The following is a 25,939-nucleotide window of genomic DNA, read 5'->3' on the forward strand; positions in this document are numbered from 1 at the left end:
TAGTTGTACATTTTCTTCCGATGGAAGGTATTGACACGCTGCGGGAGTCAGCTTTGGCCGAGTTTGTGAAAACGAATCAAGTATTGTAAGGAGCTTATTCGGGCTATATGTTTGTTTGAAAACGTTATATATAATGCAAGACTTACGTGATGATGAGGGGTGAGGAGGTTGTTGTCACAGTCAAACTCCTTATCCGCGAGGGCTAGCGATGAGCCTACCGGGAACCGGCATGAGTGTGTTGGACCCTTAGGTTTGACTCTCTCTGTAGTAATATTATTTTATTTAACGTCGCTTTCGATTGCAGAGGTTATTCACCGTCAAAATTGTACACGTTCTAGAAATAACCGACAGGTTTAACCTGTGGTACTTTATCAGGGAGAGGGTTAATTTTTCTGCTGCGTGTAATTCACAGCTTTACTTCCCTCCCGGAAGAATTTGAATTTTATCGTCCTGAAGACTGCTAAAATCTCCGAGGGTGACAATTATGTGTTAGTGTGAGTATGCTGTGTGAAAATGTTTTACTGTACTAAAAGATTTTTAACAATTATAAATTTAAATAACTATCTTTTGTGCTTTTAAGCAAATTTATGTTTTAATATACTGTATGTAACTCGAAATACATTTCTACGAGTAAATTATGGCTATTTTGTAAATTTTAAAAACTATGAATTTCCTCCGTATCCAGAGTTAAAGTAGCCCTACAGGACGAGGTCCTGCTCAGTGTGTGTATTTCTGCATCTTCTTCTGTTCCGTAGATAATCTTTGATTTTTGGTGCGCATCGCATTAGTAACCCTGAAAAAAAAAATTAAAGATTAGTGTGATGATACATATTTTATTTTGTTGGTCGCTTCGAAACGTTGCAAATTGCTGCTGCTTTTTATTACTTGGTTATTTAACAACGCTGTATCAACTACTGCAGTGGTCGTCAGCTTTCGCTGAAATGGGCAGAGTGCATGGAACTCTGCTGCGTCGTGCACAAGGGATAGAGAGACAGCATACTCACCAGCAGCGACGATTGTATGCTAGGGCTGTGTCTCCGCGGGTAAGGCCCGTAACACACTTGCAGAGTTTTCGCCAGCGAGAAATGTGTTGCGAGAAAATTAAAAAAAATGGATAACATGAATTCAGATGGACGTCCACACACTGGAAGAGATTCTCGCTCGAGACAAAAACCTCGCTCGTGTTTCTCGCTGGAATCGGTAGCTCAGCGAATTTTCTTGACACATTTATCAAAGATGTTTGACATTTATACTCTTTATGACGATTGAATGTGGAAAAAGATATCACGGGTGGCGATGAATTGTATTGTTTTTATTTGAAAATGAGGAAAGATGGCTGATAATTGCAGTCAGAAACTTATCGAACTTGTACGATGTCATCCGTAGGCCTATTTATATGATACACGGGATGAAAACTATAAAAACACGAAACTTAAAGAAGAAATCTGGAGACAAATATCATATTATCTGAAAATAAATAGGGCTATATTTTATTTTGATGAGATTTAATAGTATTGATTAAACATTTGAAATAATATATCTATATGTCTTAACAGTTTACGTAATTTTAATCAGAATATAGCAAAGAATTCTTTATCATATCATGAATGGCAAAAAAAAAAAACCTGTGGTCCATTGAACCTGAAATAACGCCTAAACGTATCATCATTCAAATCGAAACCAGTGTCCAAAACTCGCCCTTATTTTCTTAAAGATATAATGTGATTTTCAGATATTTCCGGCTTTAATTTTAGGCCTACTTCTTCTTTTCATGAACAAATATGTTCATGTAACTCCATTTCCTCATCATCTGAATACTAAGAATTCAACATAGCGTTCGTACGTAATTTGTAAATTACGACAATATACTTACAGGTTATATATTTAAGTACGACAATATACGTAAATACATAACCTATAATATTTCCCCCCAACGCAACGAGTGATTACTATAATCAGAAAAATGCTTTCTGCATGAAGGCAGTGCATAGATGATCATAGCGAGGTGTGATCTGTGATAGCGAGAACTGGCCAAGTGTGTGGAGGAAGGCTCTTCGTCTCTTTCTCGCAACACATTTCTCGCTAGCGAAAACTCTTCAAGTGTGTTATGGGCCTAAGAGACGCTAGCCCGAGCGTGCAGTGTTTTGATGACCGCTGAACTACTGGGTTATTTATCGCCGTTGGAATTAGTGATCGGGATGATATTTGGCGAGATTACCTGACATTCGCCTTACAGTTGGGGAATAATCAACCAGGTAATAAGCCCAAGCGGGAATCGGACACACGCTTGAGCGCAAAACTGGATCATCAGGCAAACGCGCTACCGTCTGAGCTATGCCGGTGACCACCTGCTGTTAATGACAGTAATGGTAAAGTAGTGCTAGTAATGATGGTATTAATAATACAGTATGTCATTCTTCATTGTCCACCGAATGCAGGAAACTTGCAAATAATTTCAAGAAATACGAACAACTGCAAATTCATCCACAGAAGGTGACAGGAACCGTTTCTTGTGACGTTTCCTCTTCAGGAACTGCTTTTCTTTTTTGCACATAATTTGGTCAGTCTGCTGCAAAATCTCTACTTCTTGCGTAGGCCTGCATCTAATAGTGTAGCATTTAGGATTGGAGCAGTAGAGTTCGTGGTTTTTTAGCATTTTTAATTTAAAATATTAACACATTAAATTGTACAGAGCGATCTATACATTCTCTACGGCACTCGGCGGCAAGCTGGCCCGGCTTCAGCGCTTGTCATTCCCGGTGAACGGAGTCCACTACAGTCGCACCACAGTCTAGTATATACAGTCACGAAGCTTGAGTTGTGAGGGTGCTAGGAACAACAGACTGTGCCGGTACTATTTCGCATTGTATGTAATGAGGCGATATTAGCGATCCTAGTGGTTAGCAACTGTCTATGGATGCATATTTAGTATGTATTGAGCTTCGTGACTGTATATAATAATCCCCATTTCAGCTTGGTTGATAGGCTTTCCCCTTTACTCACTTTCTTTACCATCCCTGAAGGGGAAGATGCTACTATTCATCTCACTAAAGTTCGACTAATTGACTTTGAACATAGTGAAAATTCTTATTACTGAAAATGTTTACCGGTAATCTATATTTCGATAATCTATGCTAAACGTTTGTACATCTTGATTATATAACTTTTAACACTGTATCACTTCGGAATTCTCAACACACAACTCAATTTCAAAATACATACACTCTTTGACTCTACACTACGAACGCACCCACACAGGAAACAAGAGGCGCCAAGACCAACAACGACCAGTTCCGAAGATGACCGAAAATAGGTCGAAACATGTTAACAAGGTACGTTAAAATTTAACACCAGAAAGTACTTATCATACATATTCCTAAGCGTTTGTATTTCATTTTATTGCTGTTTATATCAACTGACACATTAGAAACCTACTGACAGCAAAGATAAATGTTTTCTTCACCGCTAGTTGCTACTCTACAGCATACACAACGGAACAATCTGTACTGTGTCACTCCCCCCCCCCCCGACTTCATAATACCAACTAACATCCCTTAATTTAATTAATTATTAGTTGAAAATATTGTAAGAACGACACTAAAATATACTGAAACATGTAATTGTCAGACATCTGTGTCACTGTATTTTATATTCACTTATGTACTTTATTTAATATTTTATTTTCTTGTGTGTACAACTTGGGGGTTGCACGTATAAGAGGTAACAGCTACCGGTCTGTTCCTGACGGACTTAGGGAAAGTAGAAGGGGAAAGAAATGCCTTCGCTTCCTCTCAACTTGTATGAAATGTCGTTTAGACTATGGTGCGACCACAGTCTACTATATACAGTCACGAAGCTTGAGTTTTGAGGGTGCTAGAAACAATAGACTGTGACGGTACTATGTTGCATTGCCTGTAATGAGACGATATTAGCGATCCTAGTGGTGAGCAACTATCTAATGTTTGCATATTTACTACGTTTTGAGCTTCGCGACTGTATATACTAGACTGTCAGGGCTATAGCCCTGCTAGACTGTGGTCGCACGCTACAGTCTTTCTCTCTCTGTCCTTGCCTCCTTTCTCTTTTCCTGCCTTCAAGGACTCAGCACAAGGTCCAGTGGCGGCTCGTGGGTATTGAATTAAGGGGGGCTGCATACAAAAATAAACCAGGCAACTTACTTTATTTAAAGATTAGTTCCATGCGCCTTATCTTGTAAATTGTGTTTAAATGAGACAGGCTCATGTTAGTAGATTTACTGGCATTTAAAAGAATCCTGCGGACAAAATTCCGGGCGACGCTGATATAACCCCTGCTGTTGCGAGGCCGTTAAATAAACCATAATTTAATTTCTTATATGCAGATTTGAACCTTAGAAATATCTAACTGGCGATGTTGTAGTTGGTTGTATAATATATATATACATGATACATCAATAAATGAAAAAAATAACTGAGCCAGAAATTGAATTCAGGATATTCAAGAGTACGCACCAGGGCGCTTCTCTCATTTATTGTGATGTTAGAAGTTTTAGATTCCATTATGGTTTGAAAACATTCTAGCAATGGCTCCTTCTTCTCATGAACAACATTTACTGTTCTTATTTTAAATCCATCTTGTTGCCCCAGTTGATGGAATTGTCTTTGAAACACATTAATCTAATACAGACGGTATGGAGATCGAGAGAAGAAAGCAGGGATACTGGATAAATTATAAAAAAATATGCGAGCCTTTGTATTTTGTTTAGCGGCTCTTTCCATTATGATATTCAATTGATGGGCACTTAATTTCACATTTCTCGTGAATTGTTAAGGTACTGAACTGATAGACTGTAAATATTGTACAGAATTAGACATTGTTGCACTTGTTATACTCACAACATTAAAGAAAATGTATTTAAAACTGCGCGCTACTGACAAACTGCTGCAAATTTTGCAGCGCCTGGAAACTCTGGATTCAAGGCGAGGGGCAGCAGGGGGAGGGGTAAAACTAACGCGCAAAGCATCCGAGACGAGACTGGCAGCTCCAGGGGAGGAAGTGGCTTCATCCTATAGTCCTTCTTCTCTGGTTTCGCTCTGGCAGCACCAGGGGACTTCGTTACTGAAGTCACTTTTAGGTCTGCAGTTAGGCCTATGCAGTACTGTAATTTACAGTTTTCAACTTTACCTTTACGTTCAGGTGCCATGTCTCTCGAAACAGAACAACTGATTGAAGTGAAGAGAATAATCCTACTAACTGTATCATGTGTCGAATACAATTTCACGATCGCGGAAACCTTGGACCCATCAGATTGGTTAAATTATATGACTTTGTTTATCCACCCGCTTCCAGCTAACAAGGGGTAGCCGGCTGGGCTAGTGGTAGCCTACGAGACCAATGTCTTCTTTCATGTTAAGGAATTTCTGTATAGTTCTCAAAACTAAATTTTCCATTTTTGTAACACATGAGGTCTTGAAATCCAAGTCCTGTCCGTAATCAGGAGGTAAAGCAAGCTTTAGGACTGTGAAACAGCTGTCCGTGTCCGTGTCTGAGAGTGTCCGTAAATGAGAGTTAAATTTATCATTATTTCTATATAATTTCAGCTGGGACATAAAAATCTGTCCGTATACGAGGAGTGTCCGTATCTTGGGGGTGTCCGTAAGGAGAGGTTTCACTGTATATCATCGAGACATTTCGCATATATTGCTAAAGCGAAAAACCACGAACTCTACACATAATGCCTTAACAGAGGAAAAAAGAAAATGTTCAGAAATCTCACTCACTCACTCACTCACTCACTCACTCACTCTACGAAGGCTGCATTCTTCTCACCTCTCGATGAGAAAGGAGACAAACGCAATGCCTAGTCCCAGGAACAGGAGTATGTAGGCACCCTCGACGTGTTCGAGGCGCAGTTGCTTGGGCCCCAGGTCGGGGAGCGCTCGGCTCTGCACCACGGCCAGCTGCTGGCGCTCGGACAGGTACTCCCGCACCACCTGCAGCTCCCAGTACAGAGTGATGCCCGCCTCACGCAGGCTGTTCACCACGCGGTTGAAGTTGTGCATGTGAGGGGTGCCTAAAACGTGAGTCAATGTATAGTCCGGGTCATATCCTAATGGCGAAGTGCATCAACATTGATTAAAAACGCAGTAATCATAGATTACGAAACGACGGTTAAACAATAGTCGTGGTTAAAATGTAATTTATGTGCACCATTCATAATCACCGATTACTAAAACATGGCTAGCTGACACCTCATTTAACCAGAGTAAAGTCTATGATGGTACATTGTTTCTACAAAATGACTAAAGGAAAGCATCAATACCGCTGCAAAGATAACAGTCAACGTTTAAAAACAACTGCGCTCACTATGTTCTACATCGAAATGAACGTATCCTACATTTTTGCATTGCATTTGTTTGCCTTTGGGCGTTGTTATATTTGTGAGTTCCATTTCTTTATTTTTCAGTACTGTTAGGTTAAAATCGTACAAAACGGAAAATTGAATCCAAAAATTATTATATCCCAATCTTAGGTTGAAGTATCGATAGACTTAATTACTAGATTTAAATGTATTATATAAAAAAGATGGAATATCCATAAAGGAAAAGGATGCAGAAGATTAGTAGGAATGTGTGTACGATCTTGGACTCCATTTACACCAGGGAATTGTACATTATCCTAAGATCCATCCATAACCTCTCTTTGTTCAGCCAGTGACATAGAGAAAGAAATACCGGTATTCGAGTATTCCCTCTTAAAATACAGAAAATAACAGTTACATTGAATCGTAATATAAGCAGCCGATCCGTAGGAGAAATATGATTGTTCTTGTGTTATTTCAAGTGATCCATTTGTAGATTTTGATAAACGAAATCCCTCTTGAAATTTTCTGTCACCTAATTCCTCGTAAGAATTCTCTCTTTCCACTAAAGAACCTTCACGCTCACGCTCTATCCAAGTAATTCAAGTACTGTACAATAATAATCGTCTTCGAAATAATCACCTGTGGTTCTGGCCACCATTTTGCTTTACTTGCTCTACTAATCGCTCGTTATCTCTTTTAACCGCTCATATTTGGCCGGTTAGAGATTACTGTGGTTAATCTCCTATTTAAGTCGTAACCGAGTCGATCCACCGTAAAAATGCTTAATCAGGGATTAGGTGAAAATTTTAACCGATGGTTACACTAACCGACGTTGATGCACGTGGGCATAAGGGTGAAACCTAACCATTTTTCCCCCATTACTACATATGCTAGTGGACTGTGGTGATTTTCTACTGTTCTCCAACCAGGAGATTAACCGTGAAAGGAATATGCTTACTATTGCGTCATCTATTGGACCGAAGTAGATAGATTATATTACCGTCATAACGTCAGTTTAAAAAACATGCGCTCTACTGCATATGTTATTTCCTGTATGGAGGGATTAAAAGACCAGGAAATTAACCGTGATCTAATTTTGTAACTAGGGTAGTATAAATATGTGTGTATCAGTGTTATCGTTTGTGCTTCGAGAGTTAGCCAATGGAGATGCGTGTACCCACGTGTGTGACCTTATGACATCAACATTCATTCACAGGATCATCCCGCTGCGTCTCATTTCCCTGAGACTTTCTCCTGGTTGGAGTACAGTAGTTTGCAGGTTGAATTTTCTTTTGCCAACTTCGTTTCGAATTTCGATACTGTTAAATAATACAAATGATAGTGATTTGTAACTGTTATGTTGACAGCTGAGACAGACGTCGGTACTGGAATTCCATGGAATTAAAATTGTACGCCTACCAGATTTCTGAGCCGGTTACTGGAAGCTAGTGAAATTTGAACATAGGTACTAATAATTAATTAATATTAATACATAATTGTTATTTTATGTGTTGCGTTGTGGTTACAATTCAAGACTACAGTCAAGTAAGTGTAAATAAATATAACATAGATACTTGGGTGTGATAATGCAGGTGGGTAATCGATAGAAATACGATTTCACATTTCAATGAATTTCTTTCCTATTTAGATTTCTATTACAATAATGTCAAAATGAGGAAAAAGCATGACAGCGACTCCACCAAGAAAGCGTAAAGCGTGCTGCGAGAGTGGGGATAACTTCTACTACTGGCGTTCTGTTCTTTCAGATTTAACCGAAAGAAAATAATGAAGAAGGAATTATGCTCACAGAGACAGCAATTATAACTAGAATACTAAAATTATTAGCAATAAGTATTCTTAAGCATACATTTCATAGTGATATTCGGTTTTCGGAGTTAGTACTAATAATTTCATGTAGTCAAACAAAATACATTTTTAGGTTAGGTTTCGTGAATAAATTGCTTAGTCAAACCAATGAATTTCATATTGCCAGACAAAATACCTAACATTTTTATCTTTTTCTCGTATAGTTTGCCTACGAAAATATGTTACAAATTATTGAATTATTTAGAATAATCTTCCAAAATAAAGGTAAAGTACGCTAAGTAAATAAGTCATTCAGTATGTAGGATCGTGATTTTACTTCATATAGTGATATCTGGTAACAGTTGGCAACATTGACAAGACGGCTGTTTAGGAACTGTTCTTACGCGACCCTCACTATAGTTCTGGATAGACTTAGCATTCTTACAAAAATATGAGATTGAAGCGTTACCTTTCCTCATCATGAAGACGCAGTGTCCCCAGAATATGTCTTCCTGCATTAGTCTCAGATACTCCATAGACTCTTCCGTGATGTGCGGAGGCAACGCAAACCTACCTGCGACAGGAAAAAAAAATGGAGTGTTGTGATTACAGGATTGTACGTTTCTCTACTGCAGCCAATTTGATTCCCAAACGTCCGGATTGATTCCCATTTATCGAAGGGGTCCTGGATGGTTGATATTCGAGTTGATTCCCAGTCATTGAATGGATTCATGTTAGTTTGTATCCGAGTTGATTCCGGAATTTTCCTTCCCATTTTGTAGACTTAAGACTGTCTACTTACAAGATAACTACTTCACGCAGTTTCTTGTGAATAGATATGTGATTAAAAATGTGTGAAATTTTTCAATAAAATCATGATCTAAAATTGAAAAACTTTCAACATACCTGTGTTTAAAATATGTTGAATTTGTTAATAAAGTATAGAACTTAGCAATTATTAAAAATCTTCACTTAATGTTTGGAAGGAACTTTCAACACACGGAAAACGGCTAATTTAGATTTTAGATTTAGATTTATTTAATAATAACATATACATAAAAAAATGCTACATGAAAGTACCCCGAAAGAGCAAAGCTAGTGTTCGGGGACAGTTCCGTTTTGATAGAAAGACTTGAAGATGACATACAACAATTTTACTTTGTTCACCAAACATACCTATTTTTTCTGAATTAAAATTTAAGATTCTGATTACACAGATTATGAAATGAAATGAAATGAAATGAAATGATTAGCCTAAAAAATGTCCCGTTAAGGGCAAAGGCCTCCTCCTATAGAGGGATAGCTCTATTTGCCTCATGCGGTGAGCTACTCCGCGTAAGAGTGGAATTGTTCACTTGGTTCACATTCTGCACAGTTTGGTATTGTTCGCTTGTTTCTGTCGCACTGGTTTTAGTCGCTGTTCACTTGTCTTCTTATGTTTTTCCAGTCATCCCTATGTCTTGCTCTTACTGACCAATGGCTTCCTACTCGTTCACTGAAGAGGTCGGCCCATCTTCGTCTTGGTCTTCCGCGTGATCTCTTGCCAATGCGGGGATCCCATAGTCTGACTTTCTGCGTCCATCTTCCGTCTCTAAGTCGTGCAACATACCGGTAATTCACAAAAATAGAAATCTCTACTGCTTCTAAAATAAAATTTAAAATTCTTGCACTAAGATCACATTCTTAAGAAGAGTAGATGGAAAGATACATAAATATACATACTTTGTAGACAAAATACTTATGAAAAAAGGTCATATAAGATGATAATAATAAAGTTAGTAATAATAATACTAGTAATAACTGAGTGAAAAAAGAGACGATGTTGAGATTGGTGGATTAATATTAACTTATTATTAGTAGTATAATTAATACAGGTCATGTTGATATAGTAACCAAGATAAGATAGAAAAAATATTCTTAGGATAGAAATGAACTTGTTTTACAATACATGGTACAAACTATAATACAGGGAAGTCTGTCATATAAATTTTTTTATGCTCGACCATGCCGAAATGTAGTAATTATACACCTGGTAGCAGTCCTTTAATGCATGTCATTAAAGTACACCTATTCATTAAAGTTCAGGTTTTCGATTATTCTCGGATATGCAATCGAAAGATAACGAGGGAAACGTCACGGAGGCTGGAAATCCAATACTGTCGCAGAAGGTTATGTTCTGTTACTATAATAATTAGCGTTAATTGTAAATAATATTCAAATAAATTCTATTTGTCATCTCGTTTTTCAATTCTAAATCAACTTCCAGGTTATACCAAAATTAGTTCATGTTATTCTCTACGTCAAGATCAATGACATTATTGTTCCTCGGAAAAAATCAATACTTTCGCGTCTGCGCACATCTCACACGAGCTATGCACAAGGTCACTTCCGATCTTAAATCAGATACAAATAAAATGAATACTTCTGACTAATTTCAAGTTAGAAATATGGTCGAGCATAAAAAGTCGTATGAAACTTGCCTATAATAGTAATTAAGACGCTCGTATGAAAATTATGAAACTCGCTTGCGCTCGTTTCATAAACAAACATACTTGCGTCACAGTCTACTATATACAGTCACGAAGCTTGAGTTTTGAGGGTGCTAGAAACAATAGACTGTGACGGTACTATTTTGCATTGCCTGTAATGAGGCGATATTAGCGATCCTAGTGGTGAGCAACTATCTAATGTTTGCATATTTACTACGTATTGAGCTTCGCGACTGTATATACTAGACTGTGCTTGCGTCTTAATTACTATCATTATAGGCTCGTTGCATAATGTACTATAATTCTGGATCTGAAAATTTCATTGCTTAAAGTAGTCAATTCTGGATGAAATTTTATTATCGAATTGTATAGACGTGGACCATAATTTGTACTGTGTAGTAAAGTAGCAGATGTGATGCTTCGCTACGGTGATTTATTATTTCTCTTTTTCTGTTGTTATTTTCGTTGCTTGGAAGCTTTACATAAGTGCTACATTGAATTTCGTTTATAATTTCAATAATATGACAAAATTTCCGGTTGAGGAAGCAGAGGAATCAACTCAAACCTGATGTAAATATATGTTGGAAACACAACGGGAATCAACACGACGTCATTCATGCAGCTTTGGGAATCAGTCCGGTCTCAGCGCGTTTCTTATTCCAAATATTAATTCTTTTGTTTTTTTTTATTTATGCAGAATATTATGTTTATGACTAAGTTTGCCTAGTGAATCCAGCCTGATTATGTATACGTCATACCCACATCTGAACTGCTATCTATTGGCTGTCCACAAACCTCCTTTAAGACGTTCTACAACGAAGGCCATGTCACCCATACGCGTATGAGCCGTGAGTTCCTCCTCTGTGCCAACATGGAAGTTGTGAGTGAGGGTACGCAGGACGGGGTCGGGGGACTCCTTGATGCCGAACACGAAGGCGTCGTCCAGCGCTGCCCAGGGCAGACCACTTGCAGCCAGGTCGCTCGCAGTCTCTATGGGCGGCGTAAACCTTCAAAAACAACAGATCAGACTGCGGGTTATGTGTGCAGCGTAAAATTATCTTTAAAAATACAAATATATAGTTGGGCTTGCAATAGAAAATGGTTTTTTAACAAGAAAATGGTAGATAGACATCTTTTCAAAAGGAAATCCCTCCTAAACAAGAAATCAGATACCACACTCACTGATTTAACAGATAATAAAAAACCTAAATATTGGAATGTAATGTCTTTCTATTATAATGTATCATATAAGTAGACATCGGATTTTTAGGCACTAAAAATTGCAGTTTTAGGCGCCTAAAATAAGCTCAAAATTTGTAAAATTAGGCTCTATTTTAATGAAAATAGGCATTTTAGGCACATCAAGGTATCATACTTATTTCTTTCGCTGAAATTTTTAGTTATACACTAAAATACGCACAAAAAAGTATGTTTAAACATTAAAAAAGAATACTATATTATATTTATAAACAGAGCTGCACAAATTTAATATATTGAAACTAATGAAATAATGATTATTGATATCAAGATTACTCATTTTAAGTTATTGAAATTCAGTTCCATGCTCAGACTTTATTATAATTATCTGCACAGTACACCACCAGAATTTTTTCTAAATTCTCCACAGTTAACCTTTGCCTTTTGTCACTGAGAATCATTTTGAAAGCAGAAAAACTTCTTTCAACCGAAACTGATGTGAGAGGCGCAAATTTTAAATTAGGTACAATAGAAACATCAATACTTACTGGAACATTTACACTTTCCCCCGATATCACTCTTGATACTTTTTCCAACAATGAAAATCCTACATTCTTATTTAATACGTTGTCCCACTTATTTTTAACTTTTTTCCCAGTTTCGCCCAAAGCAGAATGTATGTTCACTTGAGCTTTCTTTACTATTGCTATTTGGCTACAAAGAGATTGTTTTTCACGTTCTAATTGTTCAATGCTTGCAGGTATGAAAGAAAAGTTTGATGTTATGTAGGCAATATCGTTTTTCACTCGTGAGTCATTCAGACAATCTTTCACACACGCTGCACTATCAGTTTCAGGTAATTTATCAATAACTGTGACCACTTCTTTAAAATACTTAGAATAATACACCACTGACTGAATCCAAGTTCCCCATCGTGTAACAACCGGCTGAGGTGGGAGTGGGATATCTGGAAAGTTCTCTCTGAATATTGAAATCCTGGATGGGGCTTTACAAAAACATTTTTTTGTGTTAGAAATAAACGAATTGACAAGAGGAAATTCATTCCGGATTGTTTCAGAAACCCTGTGAAGGCCATGTGCTAGACAGGTTACATGCGTGAGGTTAGGATAAAATGTTTTAAGAAGTGGAGCTGCAGCAACCATGTATGAGGCAGCATCAGTACAAAACAACAGAACTTTAGAATCGTCTATATTACCTGAGTATAAAGACTGTAGGCCTTTATTTACAAAATAAGCAATGGCTTGGCTATTCACTTTCGAAAGTTCCTTAACACATACGAGGTGTGGAATCGAAGGCCCATCAGGACTAAGTTTTCCTACTACCATATTTGCTATATACCTATTCATAGGATCTGAGGTTTCATCCACAGAGACCCATATGTAAGAATCACCTATATCCTCCCGAATGGAAGCTAAAGTTTCATTGTATATTCTGTCTAAGTAATTTTTTCTTAGGGTCGACTCAGATGGGATATTTTGTTTGCAGTATTTTTGTAAAAACTGTCTTAAAACCGGATTTTCAATTGTATTCCAGGGAATGTTAGCAGCAACAAACGCTCTGGTTAAATCAGCATAGAAATTGCTGCTGAGATTGGATGAAGTAGGCTGTGTTAGTAAAGTTTGTTGCAGTTGATTTTTCTGCTGAGCTTTAGCCTTATGAGCCGCTCCTTGCACATGCTGCTTTAGGTGGCACTTCTTTTCTTGCGAAATCTAAAAATGTAAAGTAAACTGAATTAAAATAAAATCCTAATTGTTGTATTGCCGTATTTCTATCACAAAGTTAGTGGGTTCGAACAATCAAAATTTTAATGACCTGCAAATACTTTAACTATCGGAATTTAAAAGGTTCAAGTGTAGTGGTCTTAAAAAGAATTATACCTCAGGATAGCTCAGTCAATGTATAAATATTATAGGCCTACTCATTAAAATTAATAGAATTTATATATTTCAACTATTGTTACATACCTGTTTGCTACAAATCTTGCAGAATATTATTTTTCCATCATAAGTGAATCCTGAATATTCTGTTAGCCATTGCCGAATCAATGTAGATTTTGCACTTATATTTTTCGGCATTATCGCGTTAAACTTCACAGGAAAACGTACTACCGCTCAAAACTTCTCAACACAAATAAGGTGAGGGAAATAGCAACTGTTAACGAGCATTCAAATGAACACTAGGAGGGCCATTCTTTTAAATATTTTGTAACGGTTTACCCTACTAATTCGCAGTTTTACGACTTTACATAAATATTTCAAAAACACTCTTTCTCCAAAAATTGTGATTTTATGACACTCTGAAGGGCAGTACAGCTAATCGGTTTCAGACCGAAAACAGTCATTTTTATAGTATAGTATATCTCTGAATCGGTACCAGCACATGTTGTGATTGTTGCCTGCTTCAAAACTAAGGTTGGTTCTTTGTCGGCATTTATGCCTCCAAACATGTTAAATTCGGTGAAATCTATTGCGAGTGTCGTGAGATTCAAAACATTTTGTTTCCTTTATCAATGGTTTCATGGCCGGTGTGAAGCAAACTTTCCACTTTTTAAATGCCTTAAATTTCGCAGTGAATGCATGTATAAATTATAAAAAGTAAGAGTAAAATGCGAAACTTTACAGTGAGTTAGGCATTTTTAGGCGAATATTAACAAATTAGGCTCTAATAACCGTTTTAGGGCATTTTAGGGCACTATAAAACTCTTTGAATACCTTTCAATTTCCATGAAACACAAATATTAATAATTATTTTTACTTTTCTCCTAAAGAAACAAAATAGGCATTTGCCCTAGAACACGATGTCTGCATATAAGTTACTTAACTTTCTGAAGAAAGAAAGTGTAAAGGTCACCTTCAAAACTGGTAACAAACTTAATAATGTCATTCCTAATAATATTTGTAATTTCGATAAATATGCTAGTGGTAGAGTATACATGCTGCATTGTAAGAATTGTACACTGAAATATATTGGCCAAACTAAAAGAAATTACAGAACTAGATATTCAGAACACAAAGCAGATTTTTGTCATAGACGTAATAGATGAAAAATTGCGTCCCACTTAATAGAGAATAACCATGAACTTAAAAAAATGTCAGATGCTTTACAAATTTTAAAACCTATTAACAACGGAAATATCAATTTAGTTTCAGAAGAATTTTTGTATAGCTAAATTTCTCGGTAATAATAATTCTTTACTTTATGAACAACTACCTAATCCTAATAACTCTTTATTCAAGTTGGCCAATAGGAGCTCTTCTTACTGCAACATGTACCCCCCTCCACTTACATCATGATGTGGTTCTTTCATATGTGAATGCATCAGTCAACACCTCCCAACTGGCCATGAAACATCGGTTCTTCCTACAGGTTCAAATTTTGTAATTTATTCTATTTATTAGAGAACTTTCCTTTTTGCTCCGTATATTTTTCACTTTCTTACTTATACGTTTTTATTGATTCTTACAGATTCCTAACACGCTACCCATTTTTTGCGTCGTGATAACTGCTGCAATATTTTTACCCATTTTAACTATGTTATCTTCACACTTCTACGCTGCACAAATGTTCTTTTAGCTTTCTATTAAATGTATGGATTCTGTATTTTAACATTTAGATTCTATATGAAGTTTAATCACTACAACCACTACGCCTTCAAGTGATTAACATCACATTATTCTGTGTTTGTACAGTTATTCATGTAATATTGTTTTTAATTAATCTCCTTCAATTTCATATCATGCAATTCATCATATTTTATTATCTTGCCATTTATCTATGCCTTTATGCTCAAAGCATTACTATATGCTAATAGACCTGAAGATGCCATTAATTGGCGAAAGCGCTAGTCATGTTTAATTGTGTAATGACCTAATGTAATTTTTGTATTAATTTTTAGGTTAATAAGACAGTTATTGAAGGATTATTATACTTATTTCATTTATATGCTAACTTGTTGGACCAATATGCCTCTTAAACTGTTTAAGAATAGATAATTTCTATTTAGAAGTTAAAAAAAATATAGATACCAACATGATAGAACTGTAAATTTACAGCAACATAGTCCTGTGACAGATTTTTAAATTTCCTTTTGAACTTCAAAGTCATTTGTCTCAAAACTTACTAAACGTCACTTGTATCATTTTGCTTCTGAGTGCCTCATAAAAGATTGGTATTGATTTCTTTCAAGAAATTTTCTTTTACAACAACATATTGTTGATACTTCGCAAGGTATCACTGTCAACTGAAAACTTGGGAAAATTTAACCAAATTTATTGTCAGTAAACAATGTGAAGAATACGAAATATTCTTGTTTCAGATATAGCATTTATGATACTGATTTATATTGCCTATAGAGTGAAAATTCACAAGAAGGTGCAATTTTTTAAATAAAATCTTACAGAAGTTTATTGATACTAATTTTCTAGCCAAATTAGAAGTTCTTGATCTGTAGCTTATACTCAAGCTTACAGACGTACCTTTGCAGTTAACTTGTACATAACAATTTCTGAAAATTGTTAAGTGTTTTACCCGTAACCTATTTGTATTTTCGTTAAATAAGACCCAGATCACTATGTTTGTAATGGTGGGATAACAATTTTTACATTTGTTGCCAACGTCCGACAAACAATAAATTAAGTACAGCTGGTATTGTTTGTCACTACTGACCGCGGTAGCGTGAGCACGGAGGCGAGACCTCCGCCATACGCCGTTGTGATGACTAGGAACTGTAGGATGAGCCAATTGACGAGGTGGCGCATGGGCACGTGGCGCGGCATCGTCTGGTCGCGCTCGTCGTCCGGTACTTGAAGCACGAACAGTCCCAGCGTGCGGAATGCGCACTCTACCAACGTCGAGTATTGGTTGCGCAGGTTTCCTCCTGCACAGAACAGAATCTATTAAGCCGGAAAAACATTATTGCCACGGCATGTGTTCTCCTGTGAGATCATATAAGTTGGAAGGCACGTGCTGTGTCGCGTTGTGTGCACATTATCGCCACGCCATGCCACTTCACACTAAACTTACAATCTGTTCAGTCGCTATTTTATTCAGTAGCTTTCTGTAGCAGAGATGGAAGGTGAATGGGTTAGTAGTTCCAGTAGTTCTTCAGAGTTTGAAGAAGACATCGAAAATGCTCTGGTTGATGCGGATTATAAATTTATTGCAATTGATGTAGGCTCTTACGGCAGAAACAGTGATGGGTGTGTTTTTGCTAATTCACGCTTTGGGAAAAAACTAGAATCTAATACTTTAAATGTGCCACAAAATGCTCCATTAGTTGAAAATGGGGAGCCACAACCACACATAATTGTTGGGCATGAAGCATTTCCACTAAAAAAATATCTTCTGCGTCCATATGGCAGGCACCATTTAGATGAGACGAAACAAAAACGATTTTCAACTATAGACTTTCCCGAGCGAGAAATGTGGTCGAGAATGCATTCGGAATTTTGACTGCTCGTTGGAGAATTTTTCGAAGATATATGGAGGTACAACCGAACATGGTCGATAGAATTGTACTTGCGTCATGCTGCCTGCATAATATGCTATGTAAAGACAATATGTTTGAGCCTGATGTGCAAGCACTTTCACTACCAACCTGTGCCCTAAGAAACCTAGACCACTTGAGAAGAAACAGTACACGCGAGTCTTTTCAAGTGCGAGAAACCTTGAAGGAATATTTTAATTCTCTAGGCTCAGTGCCTTGGCAATTAAATGTTGTTCGTCGAGGTAGATCGCAAAATTAAGATTAATGTCTACAGTACAGCTGTTGTAGTCATTGTTAATATGCACTTTTATGTGTATGGTCGCATCTACACTGATGTACCTCCTAAAATAATAATAATAATAATAATAATAATAATAATAATAATAATAATAATAATAATAATAAAATAGTAGTAATAATGAGGTTAAGTTGAATTGATGATTTACTTATGGGCTATTCCATATGAAATCGATCAGTAAAAAACCTCGCATTTTTTATACTCATTGTATCACTGTTCTCTACGTACAAAAAAAGTTTCATTGTATTTAGAAATTTTAAGGTCAATTTTCTCTATATTTCGGTCGATTTGAGATGGAATAGCTCTTGGAAATAAGTTAACATACAGTACTCACCGCTTATATTCATCTCTTTTCCTATTTCCTCCCAAGCTTCTTTTCTCATGTTTAAGTCTCTGTAATTGGATGACTTAAAATTATACATATATTCATATTGCCTTACTTTTTCAATGATATATTCCTCCATAATGAATCTGCACGTGCTCTCCACCGTCCGACAATGTCCGGTGCGACAGAAAATCTAAACGTGATGGCACGAGTGCTGCACAGGAGAGGACGTGGCGTCCGTGGCGTGGGAATAGTGTGATTCTAAGCAACGTAAATAAATGGAGAAAACGAATACCACACATTGAATGCAGAACGTGACAGCACAGGAAATCACATTTCGTGCCGTGCCGTGGCAATAATGTGTTTCTACCTTTAACCCTCGTTCACACTTTTCAAGTAACTTGAATTCAAGTCACTTGATTCGACGAACTTGAAAAGTGTGAACTATGTTTCAAGTTGACTTAAAATCAAGTAACGGCTTGAATTCAAGTTTCAAGTGAAGTTGAATCCCTTTTTACTTTTTACTTGATTTCAAATGACACTTGAAAGAACTTGAAAAGTGTGAACGTCACTTGATAACTTGAATTCAAGGAGAAAAGCGCGGGAATTTAAATAACAGCTGTTTTAAGAGCGTTAAATTAACAGCTGATTGTTTTTCTGTTCTACTGGGAAAGTAAAAATAATAGGAAACAATAGTAAGTGAAATAATGACGAAATACACTATCTATCAAAAAGTAATTTGGCACTGTTTTTGCCCCTTTAGAACCTCGTGGTACCACTTCTTGTTGCTATAACAGCAGCTACTCTGTCAGGCATGCTCTCCACTAGTTTGTGTAGATTATCCACTGGAATGCGTCGCCATTCCTCTTGCAAATGGCACTCAGTTGGACAATGGAAGTTGGCCGCATCTCCCAAAGCCTCAATCGCTGATCCAATTCGTTCCAAAGGTGCTCAATAGGATTGAGATCAGGACTTTGTGCAGGCCAGTCCAACAGGTGAACATTATTGTCTGCATACCACTGCATAGTTGCCGCCGAAACATGGAGCCAACTTCCATTGTCCAACAGAATGCCATGTTGCAAGAGGAATGGCGACGCATTCCAGCGGATATCCTACACAAACTAGTGGAGAACATGTCTGACAGGGTGGCTGCTGTTATAGCAACAAGAGGTGGTACACGAGGTTCTAAAGAAGCAAAAACAGTGCCCAATTACTTTTTGGTAGATAGTGTATTTGAGTTTCTGAAGTTGTGTAAAACTCATGAAGGCCTGTGGATTATAGAAACTGCAAAGTTTCGTGACAGAAATGCAAAGGAAGCTGCCAAGAAAGAAGAGTTTATTGAAGAAATGAACAGCAGAGATTTTAACATGGACACAGATGAGATAAGAAAGACAATTAAAAACGATTAAACTGTAGATAGAGAAGAAGTAAGGAAGATAGAGGGATTAAGAAGAGCGTTGCTTGAAGGGATGACATTTATCGGTCGAAACTGGCATAGTTCAATGTGGCTGACACATTCTTTTTGGGAACTGTAACAGCTTCAAGATAATTATTTTAAATTATAGTAAATCAGATGAGCTTATATTTTACTATATTTACATTAAGAATTATTATATCTGCTTGAAGGTTTCACTTATTCTATTTGTAATGGTCAATGGTCGTGTATTTCTCTTAGTTATCTAATTCCTAGCACATACTGAACAATTCGTCATCCATTTCTTCAATATATTTATCATTTCCCTGGCACGGAGGCTTGCTACTACAGAAATTCCTAATTGCACAACTTCCATCAACGCCATTTTATCCTATTTGAAAATAAAATAACTTGAATATGTCTGAACTGCAACTTGAATTCAGGTTACTTGAAATCGCGTGACTTGAATTAAAGCTATTTGAAAAGTGTGAACGAGGCTTTAAAAATGATAAATAACTGTCAATACAGTTGTTGTTGTTGTTGTTCTTCGCTATGGCCTTAATGATAACGTTTCCGACTACAATATTCGATCTGCTCTGGGTTGCAATACTGGCAGGGAAGTAAATATAATTTTATCTTTCTTGGTAACTGCATCTCTAACCCAAATCTTGTTCTGTGTTGTCTCAAGTTGTCTTGCGTCACACCGACCATACGATTATAAAGTTCTACTGTTTGTGAATATCTAGTAATGGTTGAAGAATTATTATTACAGATGTGCATACTTCTGAACCTGTCTGAAAGATTATAGGCTATATAAAAGTAAGCAAATTTGTTTTCTTCAATAAAGAGGCAGAACTAGAAATTGATAGCAAACTTGATGTTTTTACCATATGTTATATTTATTTACACTTCCCTGACTATAATCTTGAATTGTAACCACAACGCAACTCAACACATAAAATAATTATTATGTATTAATATTAATACTGATATTAATTAATTATTAGTATGTTCGAATTTCACTAGCTTCCAGTAATCGGCTCAGAAATCTAGAACAATTTGAATTTTCATAATTTGCATTACCGACAATAGCTGTTCCTGCTGCCAACATTGCAGTTAGAAAATCACTACCAGTTGTAGTATTTCTCAGTATCGAAATTCGAAATGAAGTTGGCAAAAGAAAATTCAACCTTCAAACTAGAAAATCACCATAATACACTTGCATATGTAGTAATGGGGGAAAATGGTTAGGTTTCAACCTTACGGTATGAAGTAAGCTGATGCGGATAATATCTGATATTTTACTTGCTCAATGATTGCACGATGCGTTATGTTACTGCTGCATAATATTGCATCATGCTATTATTTCTCCGCCTCATATAGAGGAAAAGCCTCAAACCCAGCATATAAAAACCAGTCAATATGTTTTATTTGTGAACGGGATTCATTATGGACCAATATGTGAAGTTAACATCAACGACAAAAAGTTTAATTGTTGCTTTGGACCGGGACATCGGTAAATAGTAGAAGAAATTTGTTGTCATCCGTCTTTAGTGTCTCGACCTTCCACAGGAAAATATGATATAGGAGGTATTAACAGAAAACATGGCAAATGAAAGTTTTGAAACGTATGTGTGTCTGTGAAGAGACCGTATAGGCCAGTTTCTATCTGATGCATTTCCAATTCACAGCGGGCTAAGGCAGGGAGATGCATTGTCACCTCTACTTTTTAACTTCGCTCTAGAATATGCCATTAAGAAAATTCAGGTTAACTCAGAGGGTTAGCAATTGAACGGGTTACTTCAGCTTCTTGTCTATGCGGATGACGTGAATATGTTAGCAAAAAATCCACAAACGATTAGGGAAAACACGGAAATTCTACTTGAAGCAAGTAAAGCGATAGGGTTGGAAGTAAATCCTGAAAAGACTAAGTATATGATTATGTCTCGTGATCAGAATATTGTACGAAATGGAACTATAAAAATTGGAGATTTTTCCTTCAAAGAGGTGGAAAAATTCAAATATCTTGGAGCAACAGTATCAAATATAAATGACACACGGGAGGAAATTAAACGCAGAATAAATATGGGAAATGCCTGTTATTATTCGGTTGAGAAGCTTTTGTCATCCAGTCTTCTGTCAAAAAATCTGAAAGTTAGAATTTATAAAACAGTTATATTACCGGTTGTTCTGTATGGTTGTGAAACTTGGACTCTAACTTTGAGAGAGGAACAGAGATTAAGGGTGTTTGAGAATAAGGTGCTTAGGAAAATATTTGGGGCTAAGAGGGATGAAGTTACAGGAGAATGGAGAAAGTTACCCAACGCAGAGCTGCACGCATTGTATTCTTCACCTGACATAATTAGGAACATTAAATCCAGACGTTTGAGATGGGCAGGGCATGTAGCACGTATGGGCGAATCCAGAAATGCATATAGAGTGTTAGTTACGAGGCCGGCGGGAAAAAGACCTTTGGGGAGGCCGAGACGTAGATGGGAAAATAATATTAAAATGGATTTGAGGGAGGTGGGATATGATGGTAGAGGCTGGATTAATCTTGCTCAGGATAGGGATCAATGGCGGGCTTATGTGAGGGCGGCAATGAACCTCCGGCTTCCTTAAAAGCCAGTAAGTAAGTAAGTAAGTAAGTAAGTAAGTAAGTAAGTAAGTAAGCAAGTAAGTAAGTAAGTATGTGTGTCTGTGAACGTCAGATGAGTTCTGTATAGGCCTACCTAAAATTTCAGTGGATAAATCACACTTCACTCCTGAAAAGAAGTGTGATTGTGTTCCCTGTCTACTGAGTTTTGACAGGGGAGATGCGATTGGATTACCTTGACAGCTTACCTAGCAGTTTGTGTGTCAGTTTCGACAGTGAGTAGAGGACCAGCGTCGTCGTGACCAGATATATGCAAACCGCCAACCACATACCCTTGGAGAACGGTAACAACGGGACCTTGAGCCCAGGCAGGGGAGTCGGTTTAGGCGCTACTACCGTGATACCACTCCAGCCGTATGTGACGCTGAAATAAAAACACAACAAAGCTGGAATTAACTATATCGTTCCAACCAGATGAACTTGAAGTTTTTCTTTACTTATGTTGAGTCCCGTTGCTATAGGCTTGTTGTGTGCCAAGGGGGGGCGGAAGCACATTGGACATCTTTAAAGTAAGGAACTAAACTTTTTGATATTACTATGATGTATCGAAGTACATATGACATTTCCATGCAGATATTCTGCGTCATCATATGATGAAAGATGAGTGGAACGGAAAAAAATTCTCTCCGGCACCGGGATTTGAACCCGGGCTTTCAGTTCTACGTGCTGACGCTCCATCCACTAAACCACGCCGGATTCCCATCCCGATGTCAGATCGAATCCTCTCAGTTTAAGCTCCATCTCTTGGGTTCCCTTTAGTGGCCTACCCTCATGGACTGATGTATGACACTCGTTATGAGTGACTAAGTGGCCGGGATCCGACGGAATAAGCGCCGTCACTAAAGTGATTATTTTTCGCATACCATTGTGATGTATATTATGATATTCTGCGTCATCATATGATGAAAGATGAGTGGATCGGAGAAAAATTCTCTCCCGACATCGGGAATCCGGTGTGGCTTAGTGGATAAAGCGTCAGCACGTAGACCTGAAAACCCGTGTTCAAATCCCGGTGCCGGAGAGAATTTTTCTCCGTTTCATTCGTCTTTCATCATATAAACTTTTTAAGTTTCTCTTTCCATTGTTACTATTTTCATGCATCTCAGATTCATAGAACGTAAATTACATGTGTTCGAAACTGGAAAGGTCTTTTGTAGGAACCCTGTAAATATGTCTAATCTCTTACGTCTTTTAACTGGCCCTGCGTATTAACAATAATGCATAAACCACTTATCACAATTGCTAGAGACTCAGTTATCAAAAAATAAAACAATAGGACCAAAAATAAATATTATGCACAAAATTACGTTGCACCACATTGACTGCATGGCCAGACACTTTCAATATTTGGGAATGTTTATTACTAGGCAGTGGATGCGGGATGACTTAAGGAAAAGTGAAGTTGTTTCGTATCGGAGTATATGGCACGTGCCGCGTCGTCCGTCTTTTGTGTACCTGGCGAGTACAGCAGCGTACAGAACGAAGGAACCCCGGTCCACATTGCAACGCAATGTGTGCAGTTATGTTATCCTGCTCAAGTATTTAGTACGAGTTGAATAGTGTAGTGCTGATCCAGTCATAAAGTCGAAGTCAAAATGTTAAATTCGCTTCGAGATACGAAATGCAATTAAGAAGTATGAGAGTGACATTTTATGTATTAACGAAGACAATATCGTGTGTAATGTATGTAAAATTGAAATAAAAACCAGAACAACTCAGGCTATAGAGAAACACTGCAACAGTACATCGCACAGGAAATGAGTTGAAATGAAATCTGAGGAACCATCATCATCATCATCATCATCATTATCATCATTTAGTTGTGCGGGTCTAAACGACACGTGCAACATGATGCTCAGTGCAAATATTCCTCTAAAAGAATTGAGTGATTCCCATTTTAGAGGTTTTCTTCAGAAATTCTCTCGATGCAAAAACTGTTTAAGCGATAGGCGAAGACGTTTCAGCTTCGACAACTTACGAGAATATATCGTCGTTTACTGCAACGCTGGTAATTGCATCAATGATGACAAGGACTGAATGAGGTATGTGCTACACTAATACAGTACGTTATTTTTCTTTTCCTTCTGACTGTACGGAGATACAGTAGCATGTTGACGTCGTCTGTTTACGTTTAAAACCTGTTGAGCCAATGGTCTGAATGAAAAACATGTAACATATAGTAAATGTGCACTTATATTCAACGATAAGTCTTCCCACATCCACTGTCTATTTATTACTGACACACAGTACTTTAAGAAAAGGAAGGTTTTACATAAAAGTTACAGGTGTACCTGTAATCGGTAAAGCGGTACTCGTCCAGCCAGAGGTACACCGCAGCGAAGGACACGTCCGCGCGGTCCTCTGCCACTAGCCCAGAGAGGCCATTGCCGCTGCCGTTGTCCCAGATCTCGCCCCACCAGTTGTCCAGGTCGTACACACCCTCGTACGTCATGTTGTGCTTGAGCACAAACTCATTAACCACTCGGAACTCAAAGCCGTCGTTCACAGGCGGATCCACTTCGATGTCCAGCACAGCGAAAGGCGGGTAGGGCAGCGTCGTGATGTAATAGGGCTTTCCCTCTAGGTCGCCTAGTTTGTCTGGGTAGAGGTCCGACCCACTCAAGAAGCCTTTGCCAGATACCCATTTGTCAAGAAGTATTTGCTGACCCGGATCTCGACCCTTAAACCAATGTGTTATCAAGTCAAATGTGTACCCTGAAGATTGAAGTGAAAAAATCGTTTCTGAGCTATCCATCTGTTTTCCACTGAATTTCAGACCATTCACGTCCTCATCACCAAAAATCTCAGTTTCAGATCGCCTGTTTTCCAACATCGATATTTCAAGTTGTGACTCATTTTCTATACCAAAATTATTAACGAGTTTTGCTTTTGATGTGGATTTCTCAACTTTTGATTTGTTACTATAATCAAAATCATTCAATTGATTCTTTTCTGATGTAATTCCTTCTGTACTTGAGCCATCTGTTTCTATTATATTGCTGAACATATTTTGTGCTCTTGGTTTCTTCCCCTCAAATTGGGAATTATCAAATTCTGAACCATTCTTCATGAAACCGGCATAATTTTTCTTTACGTCTTGAAAAATCAAAATTGTTTCGTTATCAAACTGTTTGACTTTCAAATTAGCCTTCTTAGTGGAACAATTATTGTGATTTCGTTGCCTCGAAATCTTGCCTCTGTCAAAGGAGCCAACGCAGTTCTCTATCTCAAGAGATAAAGCTGCAACCTCCTGAGAGTTATGGGATCTTAAATCGATTGTAAGTTCGTCATTATCAACATTTTGCAGCTGCTGCCAGTTCTCAAAGCTTTTTTCTCCTGATGCTAGATTTCCGAGTTTCATCTGCTCCTGTCTCCGAACTACAACTAAGTCCGGCATGAAATCGAGAGCCCTCGTGCCAAAGATGGCTCTAATTCCCTGCTCCCACTCCTCAGTGGACACCATTAATGTGGGCAGATAAAGGTACTTCCTGCTGATGCGCTGGAAAGCTCTCCTGGTCATCCTGTTGAAGCTGTCCACCATGCCTCCAAGATCTCGGGTCTGCACGATGTACGCCAGGCATCGCTGGTTGAGCGACTCCAGTAGCAGATCCTCGAAGTTGGCCTCAGATTCTGCATCCCGAAGGAGATGGATGATTGGCACGGCATTTACTGGCATATGCGGGAACATCGCAGCGGCACTGTTGTTGGATTCAGTTATCACTGTGACGCAGTAGTAATCACTGAAGAATCTGGATACTATCTGCCCGCTCATTTGTCCCAAGGCCTCCTCCTCGTAACCCACGTCATTTCGTCGGCATGACAACAGGTCAGAGCCTGTTCTGTGTAGCAGGAAGATGACGTATATCATTGCAGAGAATGAGTCCCCAAGCATGGCTGTTATTGAA

The 25,939-nt window shown here is 37.8% G+C and overlaps 1 protein-coding gene across 1 annotated transcript; it reads right to left on the reverse strand.

Moving 5' to 3' along the window:
* Positions 1-666: 666 nt before the first annotated feature.
* LOC138696017 (uncharacterized) lies at positions 667-25,939 on the reverse strand. Its single transcript, XM_069820490.1, has 7 exons — positions 24,326-25,939; positions 22,223-22,398; positions 16,522-16,732; positions 11,434-11,645; positions 8,619-8,723; positions 5,809-6,052; positions 667-793 (listed from the first exon to the last, which is right to left on the reverse strand). The coding sequence occupies exons 1-7, from the start codon at positions 25,924-25,926 to the stop codon at positions 718-720; spliced, it is 2,625 nt and encodes an 874-aa protein (XP_069676591.1). The 5' UTR covers positions 25,927-25,939; the 3' UTR covers positions 667-717.

This window comes from Periplaneta americana, chromosome 3, assembly GCF_040183065.1.
Source record: "Periplaneta americana isolate PAMFEO1 chromosome 3, P.americana_PAMFEO1_priV1, whole genome shotgun sequence".
Lineage (NCBI taxonomy): Eukaryota > Metazoa > Arthropoda > Insecta > Blattodea > Blattidae > Periplaneta > Periplaneta americana.